General features: G+C 43.9%; 1 protein-coding gene across 3 annotated transcripts in view; it reads left to right on the top strand.

Annotated features, from left to right (window-relative positions):
- LOC117363311 overlaps window positions 1-17,377 on the top strand; it is a 393,068-nt gene that overhangs the window by 312,683 nt on the left and 63,008 nt on the right. For all 3 annotated transcript variants that reach the window (XM_033950808.1, XM_033950807.1, XM_033950806.1), the window contains exon 12: window positions 7,620-7,730. In XM_033950808.1, coding sequence (XP_033806699.1) covers window positions 7,620-7,730 — 111 coding nt within the window. The remainder of the gene's footprint in view (window positions 1-7,619; window positions 7,731-17,377) is intronic.

The raw sequence follows: 17,377 nt of genomic DNA, 5'->3' as shown, positions 1-17,377 counted from the left end.
GACTTAAAAATATGCAATGTCACCTCAGTAACAAACAGGGCTGTGAAGTCAGAGTCGAGGAGTCTTAGACAATTATGGGTACCTGGAGTCAGAGTCGTGGGTACCAGAAACTGAGGACTCGGAGTTGTAGACGAAGGATTTATCTACCGACTCCACAGCCGGACATGGGTGAAAAGGACCTCCTGGCTGTACCTAATCTGTTTGCTAGGTGGACTTTGTGAGGTTGGAAAGGGGATGCACACACAACAGTTATTGGGTAAGGTTAAGGGGGCTACATCATCTATCTTTGAGGTTTGCCCCTGATTTTTTACCAGGTAGGGAAGGGGGAATATTTCAGAGATGGGAACAAAAGGGTTGCAGTACTTTGGCCAATTCCTGGAGGGGGAGTCCAATAGAGAATTTCCTGTGCTTCAAGCTCAGTTCCAACTGGACTCATAGGGCTGTGGAGTCAGAGTTGGAGTCGAGGATTTGGAGACAATTTTGGGTACCTGGAGTCGGAGTTGTGGGTACCAGAAACTGAGGAGTCGGAGTCGGAGTCGAAGGATTTATTTACCGATTCCACAGCCCTAGTAACAACTATAGAAAAATAAATGGCAAAATTTAGACAGCAGATATAAATTCTCAAAACAGACATATTTTGATCACAAAACTGAAAATAAAATAATTTTTCCTACCTTTGCTGTCTGGTGATTTAATGAATCTCTGGTTGCACTTCCTTCTGACTGTGCATCTAATATTTCTTTCATTTCTTTCTTTATGTCTGCACTCAAGCCCAACAATTATTGCTTTCTATTCCCTCCCTCCCTCCTTCCTATGTCCTTAGTGCCCCCAGTGCCTCTGTCCTATGTCCCTAGTACCCCTTCCTATGTCCTTAATGCCCTCAGTGCCTCCTTCCTATGTCCTTAGTGCCCCCTCCTAAAGCCGCGCCAAAGCCTGCCTGCTCCCAAGCTGACAAGCCGCTTCCTCCTCCCCTCCTCTTCCTCCCTCCTCCGGTCCGCCGCTCGCTGCTTGGTTGGGCCCGGACCTTTTTCTCCGACATCAGAATTGACGTTGGGGGAAAGGGTTGTGGACCAGCGGCATGCAATCGCTGCACGCACTAGCTCTTCCCTTCCTGCAATTGCGGCACCGGGGCTGTAATTTAATGTAGTGGCAGGCAGGCGGCGAAAAACCCTGGGCTAAGGCTAACGTCAGCCCTGGAGCCACGGGCAATTTTTGTGGAGGCCAGGGTCCCTGTGGCCTCCCCCATTCCGACGCCTATGGTTCCTACCTTCCCACCCTTCTTTCTGGTGTGGTCACTTTCTCTTTTCCCCTCCCCCTACTTACGGGTCTAGCATCCATTCATCTCCCCTTCCCTGCCTTTCACCCAGCATCCATGTCTCTTCCTGCCCCCCCCCTCACAATTATGGTCCACCTCTCCCTGCCCTCACCTCCGATGGACCCCTCTCTCTCTGTAGAGCCAGTATATCTTACCTGCAGCTTTCCCAAAGCAGCAGAAGTCAATCAGCAGAGGCAGCACTGTAAACAGACTGTTTGCTGCCAGCCCTGGCAGGATCTTTCCTCTGCCGTGACATGACAGAAGAAAGGCCCTGCCAGGGTTATCCGCAAACAACCTGCTTACAGTACTGCCTCTACTGACCGGCTTCTGCTGCTGCTTCAGGGGCTGGAAGGAGAGGGGTTGTCAGGTCAGAACCAGCTGCCGCTGCTGCTGCTTTGGGTGCTGGAGGGTGGGAGTGGAGTTGTCGGGTCAGGACCGGCTGCTGCTGCTGCTTTGGGTGCTGGAGGGTGGGAGTGGAGTTGTCGGGTCAGGACCGGCTGCTGCTGCTGCTTTGGGTGCTGGAGGGTGGGAGTGGAGTTGTCAGGTCAGAACCGGCTGCTGCTTCAGGGTCTGGAGGGAGGACAATTTTTTTTTTTTTTGCCAGTTAGTTGAAGGTGCCAATTTGTTGAGTACCGGTTAACTTGGATACTACTGTATATTGTTGGGCAAATGTTTAGCTACAATAATTGGTACCTGTACTTTAGTACTGCTGTAGTTCTGATATTCAGCAAGAAAGGATATAATGCCTGATATTTGAAATGATTTATCTGGCCACTGACCAGTTAAATTGTTTGGTCGGGGCTAGCACTAATATTCAGTGGCAAATGCACAAAAATACGACCACGTTACTCCCCTTTTACATAAAGCTCACTGGTTCCCAGTAGAAAACAGAATCACCTATAAAATACTTTTGTTAACTTTCAAAATCCGACAAAATAACCAGCCAGAATTCATTAATAATCTTCTTATCCTATATAACCCTTCTAAGACTCTTTGATCGTCAGCCCCAAATCTTCTTTCTGTCCTGTCACTAAAGCACATAAACACAATGAGGTCTTCCATTTTTTCCGTGACTGCTCCTTCTCTTTGGAATAGTATCCCAACTTATTTACATGAAGAAACAATTCTTAATCAATTTAAGACAAAGCTAAAGACATTTCTTTTCATTGATGCTTTTGAGATCTAACTGCCCTTTTCAGGGCGACCTAGAATGATTTTATTACTACTTCCCCTGCTATTGTTTTTCCCCTAAAAGTTATCTTTTACCATGGAAATTGTAGTTCTTGCCTATTTACCTTTTGTTCCCGTTTGTTATGGTTTCATGTCTTTGAAAGTTTTTGTCGTCCCCTGTCTTCTTAAATTTGTATTCGCTTTTATGATTCTGTACACAGCCTAGAAGGCCAATTAGGCAGTATAAGAAATTTTAAATAAACTTGAAACTTAACTGCAGCTGAATATTGCAGTTAGCGCTGAATGCAAAGCTTGGGGGCATTCCAAGGGTGGAGTCAGCATTTGGTCACTTAAATGCTAATATTTATCACTTAAGTGGCCAAGGTTAGTGCATAAATGTCTGTTCTATGTTTATGCAGCAACCCATGGCCTCTTAATGATGAATGTTGACTTAAGTGGCTTAAAAATGTGGAGTGGCCTAGTGGTTAGGACTGCTGCATCAGCACCCTGGGCAAATCACATAATCTGCCGTTGCCCCAGGTACCACAGTTAGATTGTGAGCCTGCCGGGACAGATAGGGAACATACTTAAGAGTACCTGATTACAATTCAATGTATTGTAAACCGCTTTGGGTGAATCTTTTCATGTCACCCCTCTACTCCACGAAGCCCATTGGCTCCCCATATCTCACTAGACAACTTACAAAATACTTCTATTAGCCTTTAAGATCAAACTTACTAACTCTCCAGCTCTTGATTACTACGATCTAATAGTCAGAACTTATTTACTATCCCATCCATTAGGGAACTATTTTATGTCACTACACGCAATACCGTTGAGGGACATAATAAAAACCAAACTGTCTAAGTCCCGAGAGTGTGGCGCAGTGCTTAAAGCTACAGCCTCAGCACCCTAGGGTTGTGGGTTCAAACCCACACTGCTCCTTGTGACCCTGGGCAAGTCACTTAATCCCCCCCATTGCCCTAGGTACATTAGATAAATTGTGAGCCCGCTGGGGCAGACAGGGAAAAATGCTTGAGTACCTGAATAAATGCATGTAAACTGTTCTGAGCTCCCCTGGGAGAATGGTGTAGAAAATTGAATAAATAAAAGTCAGTAGACGCTGAAGTTGGCAGCAGGGAAATGTTCATTCTCAAAAAAACCTTCCAAATTGAGGTTTGTTTTTTTGAGAATGGCCTACCTGCACGTTCAGCAATCTACTGGCCCAGACTGCCAATATGTTTATACCTACACCACATTCCCGACCAAAAAAACGCCCAAGTCCCAAATGTCCAAACTCAGACCTTTTAGGCGAAAGAGGCGCCAGTCCTTCACCTAAAATCAGGATTCTGTAACCGGCGTCTGTCAAAAAACAACGCAGGTTACATAATCCTGGGGGGGATCCGGCAGGAGTTTGCAGCAGTTCGGGGGGGGGGAATCGCGAATGCAGCAGGAAAGATTAGGCATCTCTCCTGCCGTGATTGTTGCAGTGGGGAGGTGGGCCGGTTGCCGGGGCTGCTGAGCTGATCGTGGCAGCTGCGATCAGCTTAGTGGCCCCTATTCGGAACTTATACCTCTTTTGACTTGGTCTAAGTCAAAACGTATATGTTCCGACTGGGCCATCTCCCTAGACTTTTGGTTATACTTAAGGTGACCATACATCCCGTTTTGAATGGGACTGTCCCGTTTTGGGATCCCCTGCCCCGTTGTCCCCACACACAGCTTCGGGACGCCAAAAAAGTCCCATTTTCAGGGACAGCGTCCCAAAGCTGTGCGCGGGGACAACGGGACAGGTGATCGCTTCCTGTCCCTCCCTGCCGCGCAAAAGAAAAAAAAAAAAGCCTCCCTCAGGGCTGGATTAAAGGGTCCTAGCAATCCGGCCATTTCTCCCCCTAACTAGCCCATCTCCCTCACCTTCGCGGCCGACTCCATCGCTGGAATTGCCGGCAGCAGCACTCCTCACTCTCCCCGCGCAGCTGACCCTCCCACCGCGAGATGCCTGACATACCTCTCTCAATAGCAGCGTTGGCTGCGCTCTAAACAGGCTGCTTTGCAGCCTTCTCCTGCCGTGGCCTTCCCTGTGTCGGGTTGCTGATTACATCATCAGTGATGTGGCAGAGGGAATCGGTGGCGGGAGAAGGCTGCAAAGCAGCCTGTTTAGAGCGCTGCCGACGCTTCTGTTGAGGGAGATATGTCAGTCGTTTCACGGTTGGAGGGTCGGCTGCGTGGGGAGAGTGGGGAGTGCTGCTGCCAGCAAATCCATCCAGTACTCTGTATGACTGCAGGCAGGATCTTTGAAGACACATTTAAATGGCTTCCAGAGCAATCTCTGATGGACAGACTGAGGTTTCCAAACTCTTTCTTGCCGGCACTAGACCCAAAGGTATAGCCTGTGATGAATTACCTCCCATAGAACCTTCTGCACTCAGTCTACTTACTCCTACTGGGAATAACACACAAGGCAATGCCCTAGAGGGTTCTGGCAAAGGTTCAATTCTAGGATGTAGGGGAGAACTAGGGCCTGCTTGGCTAAGTGTACTTGTGTGCCTAGGGGCCCTCAAAGAATTAATCCTGCCCTGGCCTCCCTCCAGCACCCGATTTAACCCCCTCCCCCCTCGGTCCACCGCCGCTGCTTACCTCCCTGCTGCTGCTGCTGCTGCTAATCATGGTCTAGAAGCCTTATTCCCAATGTTAATTCTGACGTCAGAGAGGACGTTCCGGGCCAACGTCAGAATTGACATCGGGAATAAGGCTTCTGGGCTGCGAATAGAAGCAGCAGGGAGGTAAGCAGCGGCGGCAGACCGGGGGGTTTAAATCGGGCGCTGGAGGGAGGCTTTTTTTGTGTGCGGCAGGGAGGGAAGGAGGTAGGTAGGCAAGCAGGCTGGCTTTGGGGGTGGTGGTGGGACAAAGTCTGGAAGGCAGTGAGGGGGACATAGGAATGAGGCACTGAGGGCACTAAGGACATTGGAAGGAAGGAGGAAGGGAATAGAAAGGGACAATTGTTGGGCCTGAGTGCAGAAAGAAAGAAAGAAATGAAAGGATGCACAGTCAGAAGAAAACGCAACCAGAGATTCATGAAATCACCAGACAGCAAAGGTAGGAAAAATGATTTTATTTTCAATTTAGTGATAAAAATGTGTCGGTTTTGAGAATTTATATCTGCTGTCTATATTTTGCCCTATATTTGTCTATTTTTTATAGTTACTGAGGTGACATCGTTGAAAACCCCCCAAATATAAATAATTAACATTTTCTCTGCATATAGGGTGCTTTGTGTTTTTAAAAAAATTTTATGGTTACCATTATGAAATAATAAGATATTGTGTGTACATGAAAAATGAATGGAAGAAATTGGGGGCAGGGCTAGGGTGGGATTGGGGGCGGACTAGGGCGGGATTGGGGTGTGGCTAGGGCGGGATTGGGTGGGACTGAATATTAATAGATGTCCCGTTTTGATGAAAAAAATAAATGGTCACGTTAGTTATACTAGTAGTACGACTAAGTCTAGGTTGGCCCACCCTTTCCCCTCCTCTAAAAATGTCTCTTTTTGCACTAGGCGTTCAGAGGCAGGGTAAAGTTCTAAGCTTGTTTTAGATACATTTAAAACCAGCTTTGATTATCAGTACTTGGATGATCTGTCTTTTTGATCGTCCAAGTACCGATTTAGGCCACTTTTGAACGTTTTTTAAATGAGCCCCTTATTCTCTGTCAGAGCCCCTTTGGAATGCTCTCCCATTAGATATCAGATTGGAAGAATCATTGGACAAATTTAAAACCAAATTAAAAACTTTCTTATTCAGGGATGCCTTTCTAACATGAGAATGGACAATTCACCCAACCTCTACCCACTTCGCACACAGAAATGAATACTAACCGCTTTTAAGAAGCACTGTCCCTTTCCCCTTTGTTTTTTCCTCCCCCTTTACCACCCTTTTTTAAAAATTAATTTCATCTCAATGTATTTCACTCTTGCCTAGCCTCAGATTCTCTTGTTTCTGTTTGACTATATCCAGTCTATATATATATTTCTTTTAAGTTTCTTTTTTACCCTCTTAAATTTTTTAATATTGGAAACCGTCTAGGTACACGTTGATAGACGGTATATCAAATTTGGAATAAATTTGGAAACTTGTAGTAACCCCCATGCTGCTGTCTTGCTAGCGTCGGCTCTTCCTCTGATTCCACATCCTAGACACGGGTCCAGGAAGTGACGTCAGAGGAAGAGTCAATGCAGGCGCGACAGCAGCTTGGTGGTTGCTGCTCGCACCAGGAACTTTACAGAGGTATGGGGGAAAGGGAAGCAGGATGCACGTGTGGTGGTGGGGGGGGGAGGAGGTCGGGAAAGGAACGGGGCAGAGAGAAGGATAGGTGCCTGCACTCTCACAAAGATGGTACCCGGGATGAATTGCCCACGCCCACACGCTCCCCCCTTATTACACCACTGTGGTTACCTGTGGAGGCACATATTATGCTTGTGAGGTTGTTTTTGTTATAAGGCACTTAACAGTTTGCTGCCTGGTTATTTATTGGATCACTTTTTATTTAACAATTCTCGTCGCTCTTTGCAAAAGCTGGCATTCTTTGTCTTTCCCCCAGCCAAAGGATGCATCTTTAAGAAATTTCAGGGAAGATTGCTTTCTTACCAGGCAGCAAGCTGGGAATCAGAAATTCATGTGTTTTTTTTTTTTTTTTTTACTAAGGTCAACATCTTATCTCCAGTTTAGAACTGCTTAAAACCTACTTGTTTAAGAAATGTTTAGATTTATAGCATTTAAATATTCATTTATGATTGCTGATTTATTAATTGTGACAGTTATACTTGTAATTCGCTGTATATGAACAGTTGCTTTTATTGTTGGTTACCTGCATTGAACTGCAAAGTATTGTGGGATAGAAATAAAACTTTATGTTATATTATGTTATGTTAAATGAATAAATAACCAGATATTCCAAACTGAAGCCTGTGCAGGTCCCAGCTTTGACTATCCGGGAATAACGCCATTGGCAATGAGCAAAACTCTCACCTCCGATGACTGAATATTGACTCCATTGTTTTTTTTTATTTAGAGCAACTTGCCTATGAAAGCTAAATTGCAAGAAGAAATAATCAATGTCATTCTGAATTTCTCTTTAGATGGACACCGATGGTGACGGCTACTTGAACTGTGTTCAGGTGCTAATGGCTCTGAAAGAAATAGTCCCTTCTGAAGCCCTGACAGATGCTGAAGAGCTCTATGTGTGCAGAGTAAGAAAAGGAAACATAAAACCACATCCCTAACACTAGGGTTACCAGACTTCCGGATTTCTCTGGATATGTCCTCCTTTTGAGAACATGTCCGGGGGTCCGGACAGCTTTTCAAAACCCAGCACTTTGTCTGAGTTTTGAAAAGCTTTTTTCTAATTGCCGTCAGGTAGGAGGGAATTCGGGCATACGCGGATGACCTCCTGCCCAACATGAGCAGGCAGGGTGGGCGGGGCTGGGGTGGGCTTTGGAGCGGGTTTGGGATGTGACAGGGCTGGGTGGAATTGGGCAGGCCTGGGGGCAGGTCTAGGGGTCCATATTTTCCAAACAGAAAATCTGGTAACCCTACCTAACACCATAGTCAGTGTTTGTCTTAAATGCAAGCCATAGTACATAAGATAAACCCAGATTTGGAATACCAGCCAACTTGTCGAGTTTTGCTGCTTACTATGGGTGGTTTCTAGCGCTGGCTGGCGAGGTAAGTGCTCCGATACTCATATCATAACCATGATGGCAAATGCCGAATGATTCAAACATCAAATAAATATTATATTACTGCATGATGGTTTAACTCTCGTATTCCAAGACACGGTCTAGTTAAACAAACAAAAAAAGGCATCAGTATTAGACAATTTGTATCCTATGACAGTCCTACTTTTATTGTTTACTTTTATAGAATCTAGAAAGCTCATTTTTACCATCTGTCAACATTATTGTGTTTGATCCATTATCAAAACTAAATAAAGGAAGCCATGCACTAAGCACTCTAACCCCATTCAATAAAATAAAAAGATTTTATGCAAGCCTTTATGGCCTAAAGTATCCCTCGTTTGTTTTGTATGTGGTTTCTTTTATGAATAGTCAAACCACCAAAGTATGCCTGCTCTTCTCTGTTGTTGTCGCTTGTACGTGTGCTTCTAATAAACTTTTTTTTTTTTGCAGTCAGACCTTTATTTTTTTATGCATACGATAAAAAGAGTTTAATAACTTTCTAAAATTAAGATAAAGGGCCCAAAGAAGAGTATGAGCATCCCCTCTGTAAACTGTATATTTTGGGGCTCATAATCAAAACAAACATCTAAAAAGTGGCCTAAATGGTTACTTGGATGATCAAAAAGCCTGCTTGTCCAAGTACCCATAACCAAAGCTGGTTTTAGACGTATCTAAAACCAGCTTAGGCCTTTCCCCTGCCTCTAAACGCATAGAGCAAAAAGAGGCGTTTTTAGAGGAGGGGAAAGGGCGGGAGGTGGGCTAACCTACACTTAGTCGTACAGCAGGTATAACCAAAGATATAGGCAGGTTGCCTAGTAGGCACTTATACGTTTTGACTTAGACCAAGTCAAAACAAGTATAAGTGCTGAAAAAGGGGCCGCTGAGCTGATCGCGCTGTTGCAATGAGCTCAGCGGCCCCGAAACCTGCCTACCACCCCCAACAACGATCGGGGCAGGAGGGAGCCCAAGCCCTCCTGCCCCGGTGAAGGCCTACACTCCCGACAACAATCGGGGCAAGAGGGAGCCCAAGCCCTCCTGCCCCAGCGACCCCCCCCCCCCATGAAAAATGCACAACTACCTTGTCTGATGGTGGCAGAGGAATTCCCAGTTTCAGAGATTCCTGCTGACAAAACTGATGGGGATTCACCCTGCCAGGATCAGCTGAGCTGTGGAGCCCTACAATTCTCCCCCCGACATCTCCCAACATTGTTGGTCCCCCCTCCCCCTCCCACTCCCTCCTGCCTACAAGGCTGTGTGATGCAAATGACAGGCATCTTGGGATGCAGTGGGAGGGGCATAAGGCCCTGATTGGCTCTAAATGAAATCAAAGCAGCCAAAGAGAAATGGAAAGTCTGAGATAATACAAACTTTGGTGGCAAAGAGTAGGCTGGAGTTTAGTTGGCTGCAGGCCTGCATCTAGTCTATAGCGTGGCAACCAAGAGTTAATGGTAAAAAATGCCATGTCATGCATTTAGACTGCAAAAACTCAAGAGAACAGTAAAGTAGAGGAAACAAATTTCTTTCCATATACGATGGTATTAAAGTGGCCAAAGAGGTCGATAAAGGCATGAGCAAAAGACAGAAGAATGTTTGGCTGCATAAGAAAAGGAATGGCCAGTAGGAAAAAGGAGATGATAGTGCCTCTCCAGTCACGGTACATGGACTTCTTGTGCCGCTGGGGCTTGGGCGCATCTGAGAAGCTGAAAACTATGCTGTCGGTAGTTTCACTACCAGCAGGATTCAGATTAATAAGGTGCCACTCATCTGGGCAGCATCAGGTGGGCAGTATTGGAAGTGGAGGATCATGTTTGGTGCGACAACAGCGACAACAATGAATTTCTACTGTGCAGAAGAACTTCCGTATTCTGCCACAAAAACTTGATGATATTCATCAAGTCACTAGAACACGAATAAGAGTCGATGGCACCTATCACTATCAGTGCCTCTTAAACGTTTCTGGTGAGACTTTGGAGTACTGTGTAATTTTGGAGGCTGTACCTTCAAAAGGATATAAAAGGCTCCTTTTACTAAACAGCAGTAGAGATTTTGACTGTGGACCGGTAAGGTAAATGCTCTAATGCTCATAGAATTCCTTTGAGTGTCAGAGCATTTATCTCACTGGCCTGCGTTAAAGACCTCTAGCACCGTTAAAACCTAGCAAACATTTGTTGTATATGACAATAGTGGGTTTATTTATTATCTAAAAAATAAGCAGTTGTTGAAAAAGGATATAAACTGGATGGAACTAGTCCAGAACGTGGCTACTAAAATGTCATCATTATAAAGCAATCAGAAGGATGCTGGGCTGTATAAAGAGAGGCGTAGTCAGTAGAAGGAAGAAGGTGTTGATGCCCCTGTACAGGTCATTGGTAAGGCCCCACTTGGAGAATTGTGTTCAGTTTTGGAGACCGTATCTGGCGAAGGACGTAAGAAGACTTGAGGCGGTCCAGAGGAGGGCGACGAAAATGATAGGAGGCTTGCGCCAGAAGACGTATGAGGAGAGACTGGAAGCCCTGAATATGTATACCCTAGAGGAAAGGAGAGACAGGGGAGATATGATTCAGACATTCAAATACTTGAAGGGTATTAACGTAGAACAAAATCTTTTCCAGAGAAAGGAAAATGGTAAAACCAGAGGACATAATTTGAGGTTGAGGGGTGGTAGATTCAGGGGCAATGTTAGGAAATTCTACTTTACGGAGAGGGTAGTGGATGCCTGGAATGCGCTCCTGAGAGAAGTGGTGGAGAGTAAAACTGTGACACAGAGGATTTAGAATAAGAAAATAATATTAAATATTGAACTAAGGCCAGTACTGGGCAGACTTGCACGGTCTGTGTCTGTATATGGCCATTTGTTGGAGGATGGGCTGGGGAGGGCTTCAATGGCTGGGAGTGTAGATGGGCTGGAGTAAGTCTTAACAGAGATTTCGGCAGTTGGAATCCAAGCACAGTACCGGGTAAAGCTTTGGATTCTTGCCCAGAAATAGCTAAGAAGAAAAAATAAAAAAATTTAAATTGAATCAGGTTGGGCAGACTGGAAGGACCATCCGGGTCTTTATCTGCCGTCATCTACTATGTTACTATGTTTTTTTTCAAGATAAGCATTCATATTTGATCGTTGCATTCTACAGTTCATTGAAAAGAAACTTTTAGACATATGACACTTTAGCAATTTTAGGAATAATTTTGCTTAAATCTCTACTTTTTGATTCATTTTGATTTGGGCATCTATACTAGCACACATTTTATGGCTAGATATGATGTGAGGGGTATCCCTCAGTGTTGCCTTTCCCCCTTGCAATCTGTGCAAAACTGCTGCGCGACTCATCTTCTACCAATCTTGCTATACTCATGTCACCCCTCTCCTTAAGTCACTTCACTGGCTCCCTATCTGCCCTCGCATACAGTTCAAGATCTTATTGCTGACCTACAAGTGTGTTCATTCTGCTGCCCCTCAGTATTTCTCCTCTCTTCTCTCTCCTTATACACCTCCCAGAGAACTCCGTTCCTCAGATAAGTCACTGTTAGCATTACCCTTCTCCTCCTCTGCCAATTCCAGACTTCGTTCCTTTCATCTAGTTGCCCCCTATGCCTGGAATAAATTACCCGAGTTTGTCCATCAAGCTCCTTCCCTTGATTAAAAGCAGATTGAAAATCCACATTTTTTATATAGCCTTCAATCCATAACCCTACTCCCCACTGCCCTCCAACCCAGCCCGCTGATTAACCGTTCCCCTTAACTGTATCCTTTAAATAAAAAAAAATAAAAAATTTATAAATTGAATATTTACAATATCCAGTAATACAAAGAAAAAAAAGGATAATCTCATAAGCAATACATAATCAATCAAAGACAATTCCTTTTTAAGCCCACATAAATGGGGAGACATGGTACATTTTCACCAAACAAATTATAGGAAAAGATAAAGAAAGTACTTCTCGACTCACACCACGTGAGTCTGAAACCTTCCTTACTTTAAGGGGATTCTCAATTTTTCATCATAAACTCAGGTCTGAAACGTTTAAGAAAAATTTTAATTCATTTCTGTTCTTGAGTAATTAAAAATTGTTGTAATTGAATAGTGTCCCAAAAAAACATATTCAATGTCTTGTAATTTAACAAAACTAGAAAAAACCTCCCAAACCCCAAGTTTAGTGATTTTTCCACCTCCACTTCAACAGGGTTTATTTTTTGTTCTTTGTAATTTAACAAGACATTTACAGGACATTTTAGGTAAAAAGATGCCTCAATAGCCAAAACTCTAACTTTTAATCTCAAAAAACTCTTTCTTCCTTAATTGAGTAGCTCTAGAGACATCAGGAAAAATCCTAACCAAATCTCCACAGAATTTTGTTAATCTATTTTTGAAATAAAGTTTCATTATTAACATCTTATCTATCTCACTCATGCATGTTATCACCAGAGTTGACCTACTCTGATTCACATCCTGGCTATCTTCTAAGAATTCAGTCAAATTAATTTCGGTTGTGACCAAATGGTCCACCTCCTGGGCAGATTCTATTCTTTTTTGAGGAACATAATAAAAATTATTGATTGGGAAATTCTTCGCATTGGGCAATCCCAGTATTTCTTTGAAATATTTCCTTAATAGAATTTCAGATGATAATAAATGAGTTACTGGGAAATTGACCAAGCGGAGATTCCTAGCTCTATACATATTTTCCATTAATTCCATTTTGGAATGTATCACAGTAGAATGTTTAACAGCAGATACTGAGACAGCTTGAAGGGTATTACACTGTGTTTCCATCACATTTAAATGCCTATCCAAACAACTCAGATTATCATCCACATTTACTAATTTATGAGAAACAGCTTGTGAAAAGTCCACTGTTTGTTTCATCACTGACCTGAGAAACCCTTCAACTCTAGAAATGCCTAACCACAAATCTTTAAGGGTAATATCTCGTGTTTCAGTCAATGGTGGTTGTTCTTTCATTACACCTGAAAAATCAAGTGATTTAGGTATTTCGGTATAAACCAATTTATTTATCTGAGTGGGGGATACCACGTGTTCGGCTGATATAGTAGGGTTTATATTCCTACTATCACAGGATACTGGATGAAGGGGAGGAGACCATTCGAGGGGGCTCATTGAAGCACCTGACATAGAGGAATTCATATTCAATGGTAATACTGAAGGATTTTCAGTTAGTAAAGTTAAATGCTTATCCATGGGGCCAGATACAGCTGGTGTAGAACTCTTAGGTTTTATTTTCCTTTTCCCCATGTTCAATCTATGAAAGATTATATGAAATAAAACAATATGACCTTTAGTTCCAGCTCCTCCACTCCTCATGGTTCCAAGGGGCTCCCAAGGGGCCAGACATGCCCCTTTGGGCACGCCCTGCAGCCGCGCGGCTGTGGCCACAACTGCAGCAGCGGCTTGAATTTAAGAGGTTGGGGACGGACCCAGTGACGTCAAGGATCCGTTTCACTCAATGCCTGCCTGCTGAAGAAGGAAACAACAAGCACTGCTGCAGGGAAACTCTGGGGCTGCAATAAATCTCCTCCAGCGTCCTTCAGTCAGGTACCAAGTCTCCCAGGGTTACCGCAGCGGCAGCTTGAATTTAAGAGGTTGGAGACGGACCCAGTGATGTCAGGGGTCTGTCTCACTCAATGCCTGCCCGCTGAAGAAGTAAACAACAAGCGCTGCTGCAGGGGAACTCTGGGGCTGCAATAAGTCTCCTCTGGCGTCCCTCAGTCAGGTACCAAGGCTCCCCCATGACATCCTGATTGTCTTTGGGAAGCAGAGCTGCGATTGTGATGTCATAAAGCCTCATTCCACCAATAAGAGCCAACCTCATCAGTGATGTCACAATGGCTTGATTGTCCTCTACTCCCCTCTGCCCTCCAACCCAGCTAGCAGATTAACCGTTCCCCTTAACTGTATTCATGACATCTTGTTTGTCTGTCTTGCCTGTTTAGATTGTAAGCTCTTTCGAGCAGGGACTGTTTCATACTCTTTGTGACTCTGTACAGCACTGTGTACGTCTGGTAGCGCTATAGAAATAATTAGTAGAAGTAGTTAGTAGTAGAAGAGTACATCTACTGTTCACCGGTGTTGGATACACGATTTGTAGGAAATAACCCTGGTAGACTTCTCTTATTTGACAAGGTCCTCCGATAACTGCATTCATGTTGTGTGTGTGTGTGTGTGTGCAGTGGAATATACATAAATTGTGAGTTATTATAATATAGTTCCACTACATATTGATAAGGAGACATAGAGCAGGTTTTTTTCTGTTTAAATTGTGATTACAACTTCCTCTATTGTCTTTTGATTTAGAGTAGGCTTTTTTGTTTAGTTTATCATTATAAAGCCTATAGGGATAGAATAAAGATTAAAGGAGGAATTAATCAATGAGCACTAACCGATTTAGTGCGAACTAACCTATTTAGTGAGCACTAGCCAATTTAGCGCCTGCTAACGATTAGCATGCACTAAATGCTAAGACACCCATTATATTCCTGTGGAGTCTTAGCATTTAGCATGCACTAATCGTTAGCTTGTGCTAAATTAGTTAGCACCCCTCGATAAATTCTCCCTTAAATATGGATACTTGAGAAGAAAGGCAGGATAGAGGAGATATGATAGATATGTTTAAATATCCCCCCAAGAGAAGTGCATTATTTAGTACACATTTGTTTTGTTAGCTCTTGAAATATTGAGTGCACATATATTACCCTACAAATTAGCACATGCTACATCAATTAGCAGGCAATACGAAGTTATTCAGAGTAGTGAAGATGCGGGAAGATTGCGAACATCTGCAACGTGACATAAACACTCTTGAGAAATGGGCTGCGACCTGGCAGATGAGGTTCAACGTGGATAAGTGTAAGGCGATGCATGTCGGTAACAAAAATCTTATAAATGAATACAGGATGACCGGGGTGGTACTTGAAGAGACCCCCCTAGGAAAGAGACTTGGGAGTACTGGTCGACAAATCGATGAAGCCGTCCGCCCAATATGCGGTGGTGGCGAATAGGGTGAATAGAATGCTAGGAATGATTAAGAAGGGGATCATGAACAGATCGGAGAAGGTTATCATGCCACTGTACCGGGCCTTGGTACGCCCTCACCTGGAATACTGCATCCAGCACTGGTCGCCATACATGAAGAAAGACAGGGTACTACTCGAATGGGTCCAGAGAAGAGCGACTAAAATGGTTAAGGGACTGGAGGAGTTGCTGTACAGTGAGAGATTAGAGAAACTGGGCCTCTTCTCCCTTGAAAAGAGGAGATTGAGAGGGGACATGATAGAAACATTCAAGATACTGAAGGGAATAGACTTAGTAGATAAAGACAGGTTGTTCACCCTCTCCAAAGTAGGAAGAACGAGAGGGCACTCTCTAAAATTGAAAGGGGATGGATTCCGTACAAACGTAAGGAAGTTCTTCTTCACCCAGAGAGTGGTAGAAAACGGGAACGCTCTTCCGGAGTCTGTCGTAGGGGAAAACACCCTCCAGGGATTCAAGGCAAAGTTAGACACGTTCCTGCAGAACCGGAACATATGCAGGTAGGGCTGGTCTCAGGGCACTGGTCTTTGACCTGGGGGCCGCTGCGGGAGTGGACTGCTGGGCACGATGGACCACTGGTCTGACCCAGCAGCGGCAACTTCTTATGTTCTTATCATGCATTTAGACTGGTTTTTTTAAATTTATTTATTAAAATGAATGTATGACATGAACTTTAAAAAAAAAAATTCAAAAAAGCCCAAAGGAACCGAAAACAAATGGGAAATATTTCCCCTGCATACATCCCTAATACGCACCTCCAGGACATAAATGCACAGAAAGCAGACCTCTTGCATTTAGAATGAGGGGTCATGGAGTGAGATTGAAAGGGAACAGACTCAGGAGTAATCTAAGTGAATATTTCATTATGGAAAGTAAGATAGATGCATGTAACAGCCTGCCAGTGGAAAAGAAATCATGGGAAAAAACACAGACTCCCCAATATTCAGGATTATTTCACTGGTCAGAAACAGCCGCTGAATGGTTAACTAGCATTTTGCAGATAACCGTGAATATTCAGAGGGAGATAACCAGTTATGATAATTCACAATAGTGTACATGTAAATAGAGTGCTTCAAATAAATGCTTTTGAAACAAAATTTTAATAGGAATTTAAGTCTGTAACCCCCTTTTTTTTACAAAGCCATACAGCAAAAGCCCTTCAAATCCCTATGGGCTTCAGGGCAGTTATTGCAATGGCAGCTGCTAGCATGTTTTTGTAAACAGGGGGAGGGGGGTTTAAATTTGGTATGATAAGCTCCTTAGAAATTAGCTCTCTGTGAAGTTATTACATCAACTGTCACTCTCTGAGGGTGGCGCAAAGCCAGCCATTGTAAAACCACTGTGACTTTTAGTTTCAGTTTTCATTAGGTGTGGTCCATGTGTGCAGAGGCTATTTTGCTTGAAAGTAAAATATGGGTTTTCATGATTTAAATTATTATTTTCTGGCTTTGATACTGTGGGTTTCAATGTTGTATAATAACTAAGGCCCTCTTTTACTAAGATGCAATAGAGGTTTATACTGTGGCCCAGGCTGCTAAATGCTCTGAGGCTGCTCCAACACTCATAGGAATTCTATGTCAGAGCAGCGTCAGAATATTTAGCACTCCAGGCCATGGTAGAAACCTCTATCGCAGCTTAGTATAAAGGGGGGGGGGGGAAGTAATTGTAACTAGTTACTGTACTTAAGTAACACCTACCACCAAACTACCTATATCGCACCATTTATCTGGCTAGGCGCTGATATTTAGTGCTAGACCAGATAACCTAAGCAGTTAATTTGGACCACATAAATAGCAGTCTTATCTTTAATCACTATAACTTAACTGGTTAGCCACCGAATATCAGTTTAGTGGAAAAAGAAAAAAAAAAAAAAGTGGATATTCAATGCCAGTTGATGGAAATTGCCTGGTAATGAATGCCCAGGTTTAACACTGGTGGCGGAGAGTCAAAGCGCTGAATATCAGGAGGAAAGAATGTTTGCAGATGAGCAAGGAATTGTAGAGTTCATAGTAGTTGGTATGGATGGGCAAACTACATAGGTCACATGCAGTGGCGTACCAAGGGGGGGCGGGAGGGACGGTCTGCCCCGGGTGCCAGCCCTGAGGGGGTGCT

Source organism: Geotrypetes seraphini, chromosome 7 (assembly GCF_902459505.1).
Source record: "Geotrypetes seraphini chromosome 7, aGeoSer1.1, whole genome shotgun sequence".
Taxonomy (NCBI): Eukaryota; Metazoa; Chordata; class Amphibia; order Gymnophiona; family Dermophiidae; genus Geotrypetes; species Geotrypetes seraphini.
The sequence above is the reverse complement of the archived record's forward strand: the minus strand, read 5'-3'. Positions and strand labels throughout refer to the sequence as shown.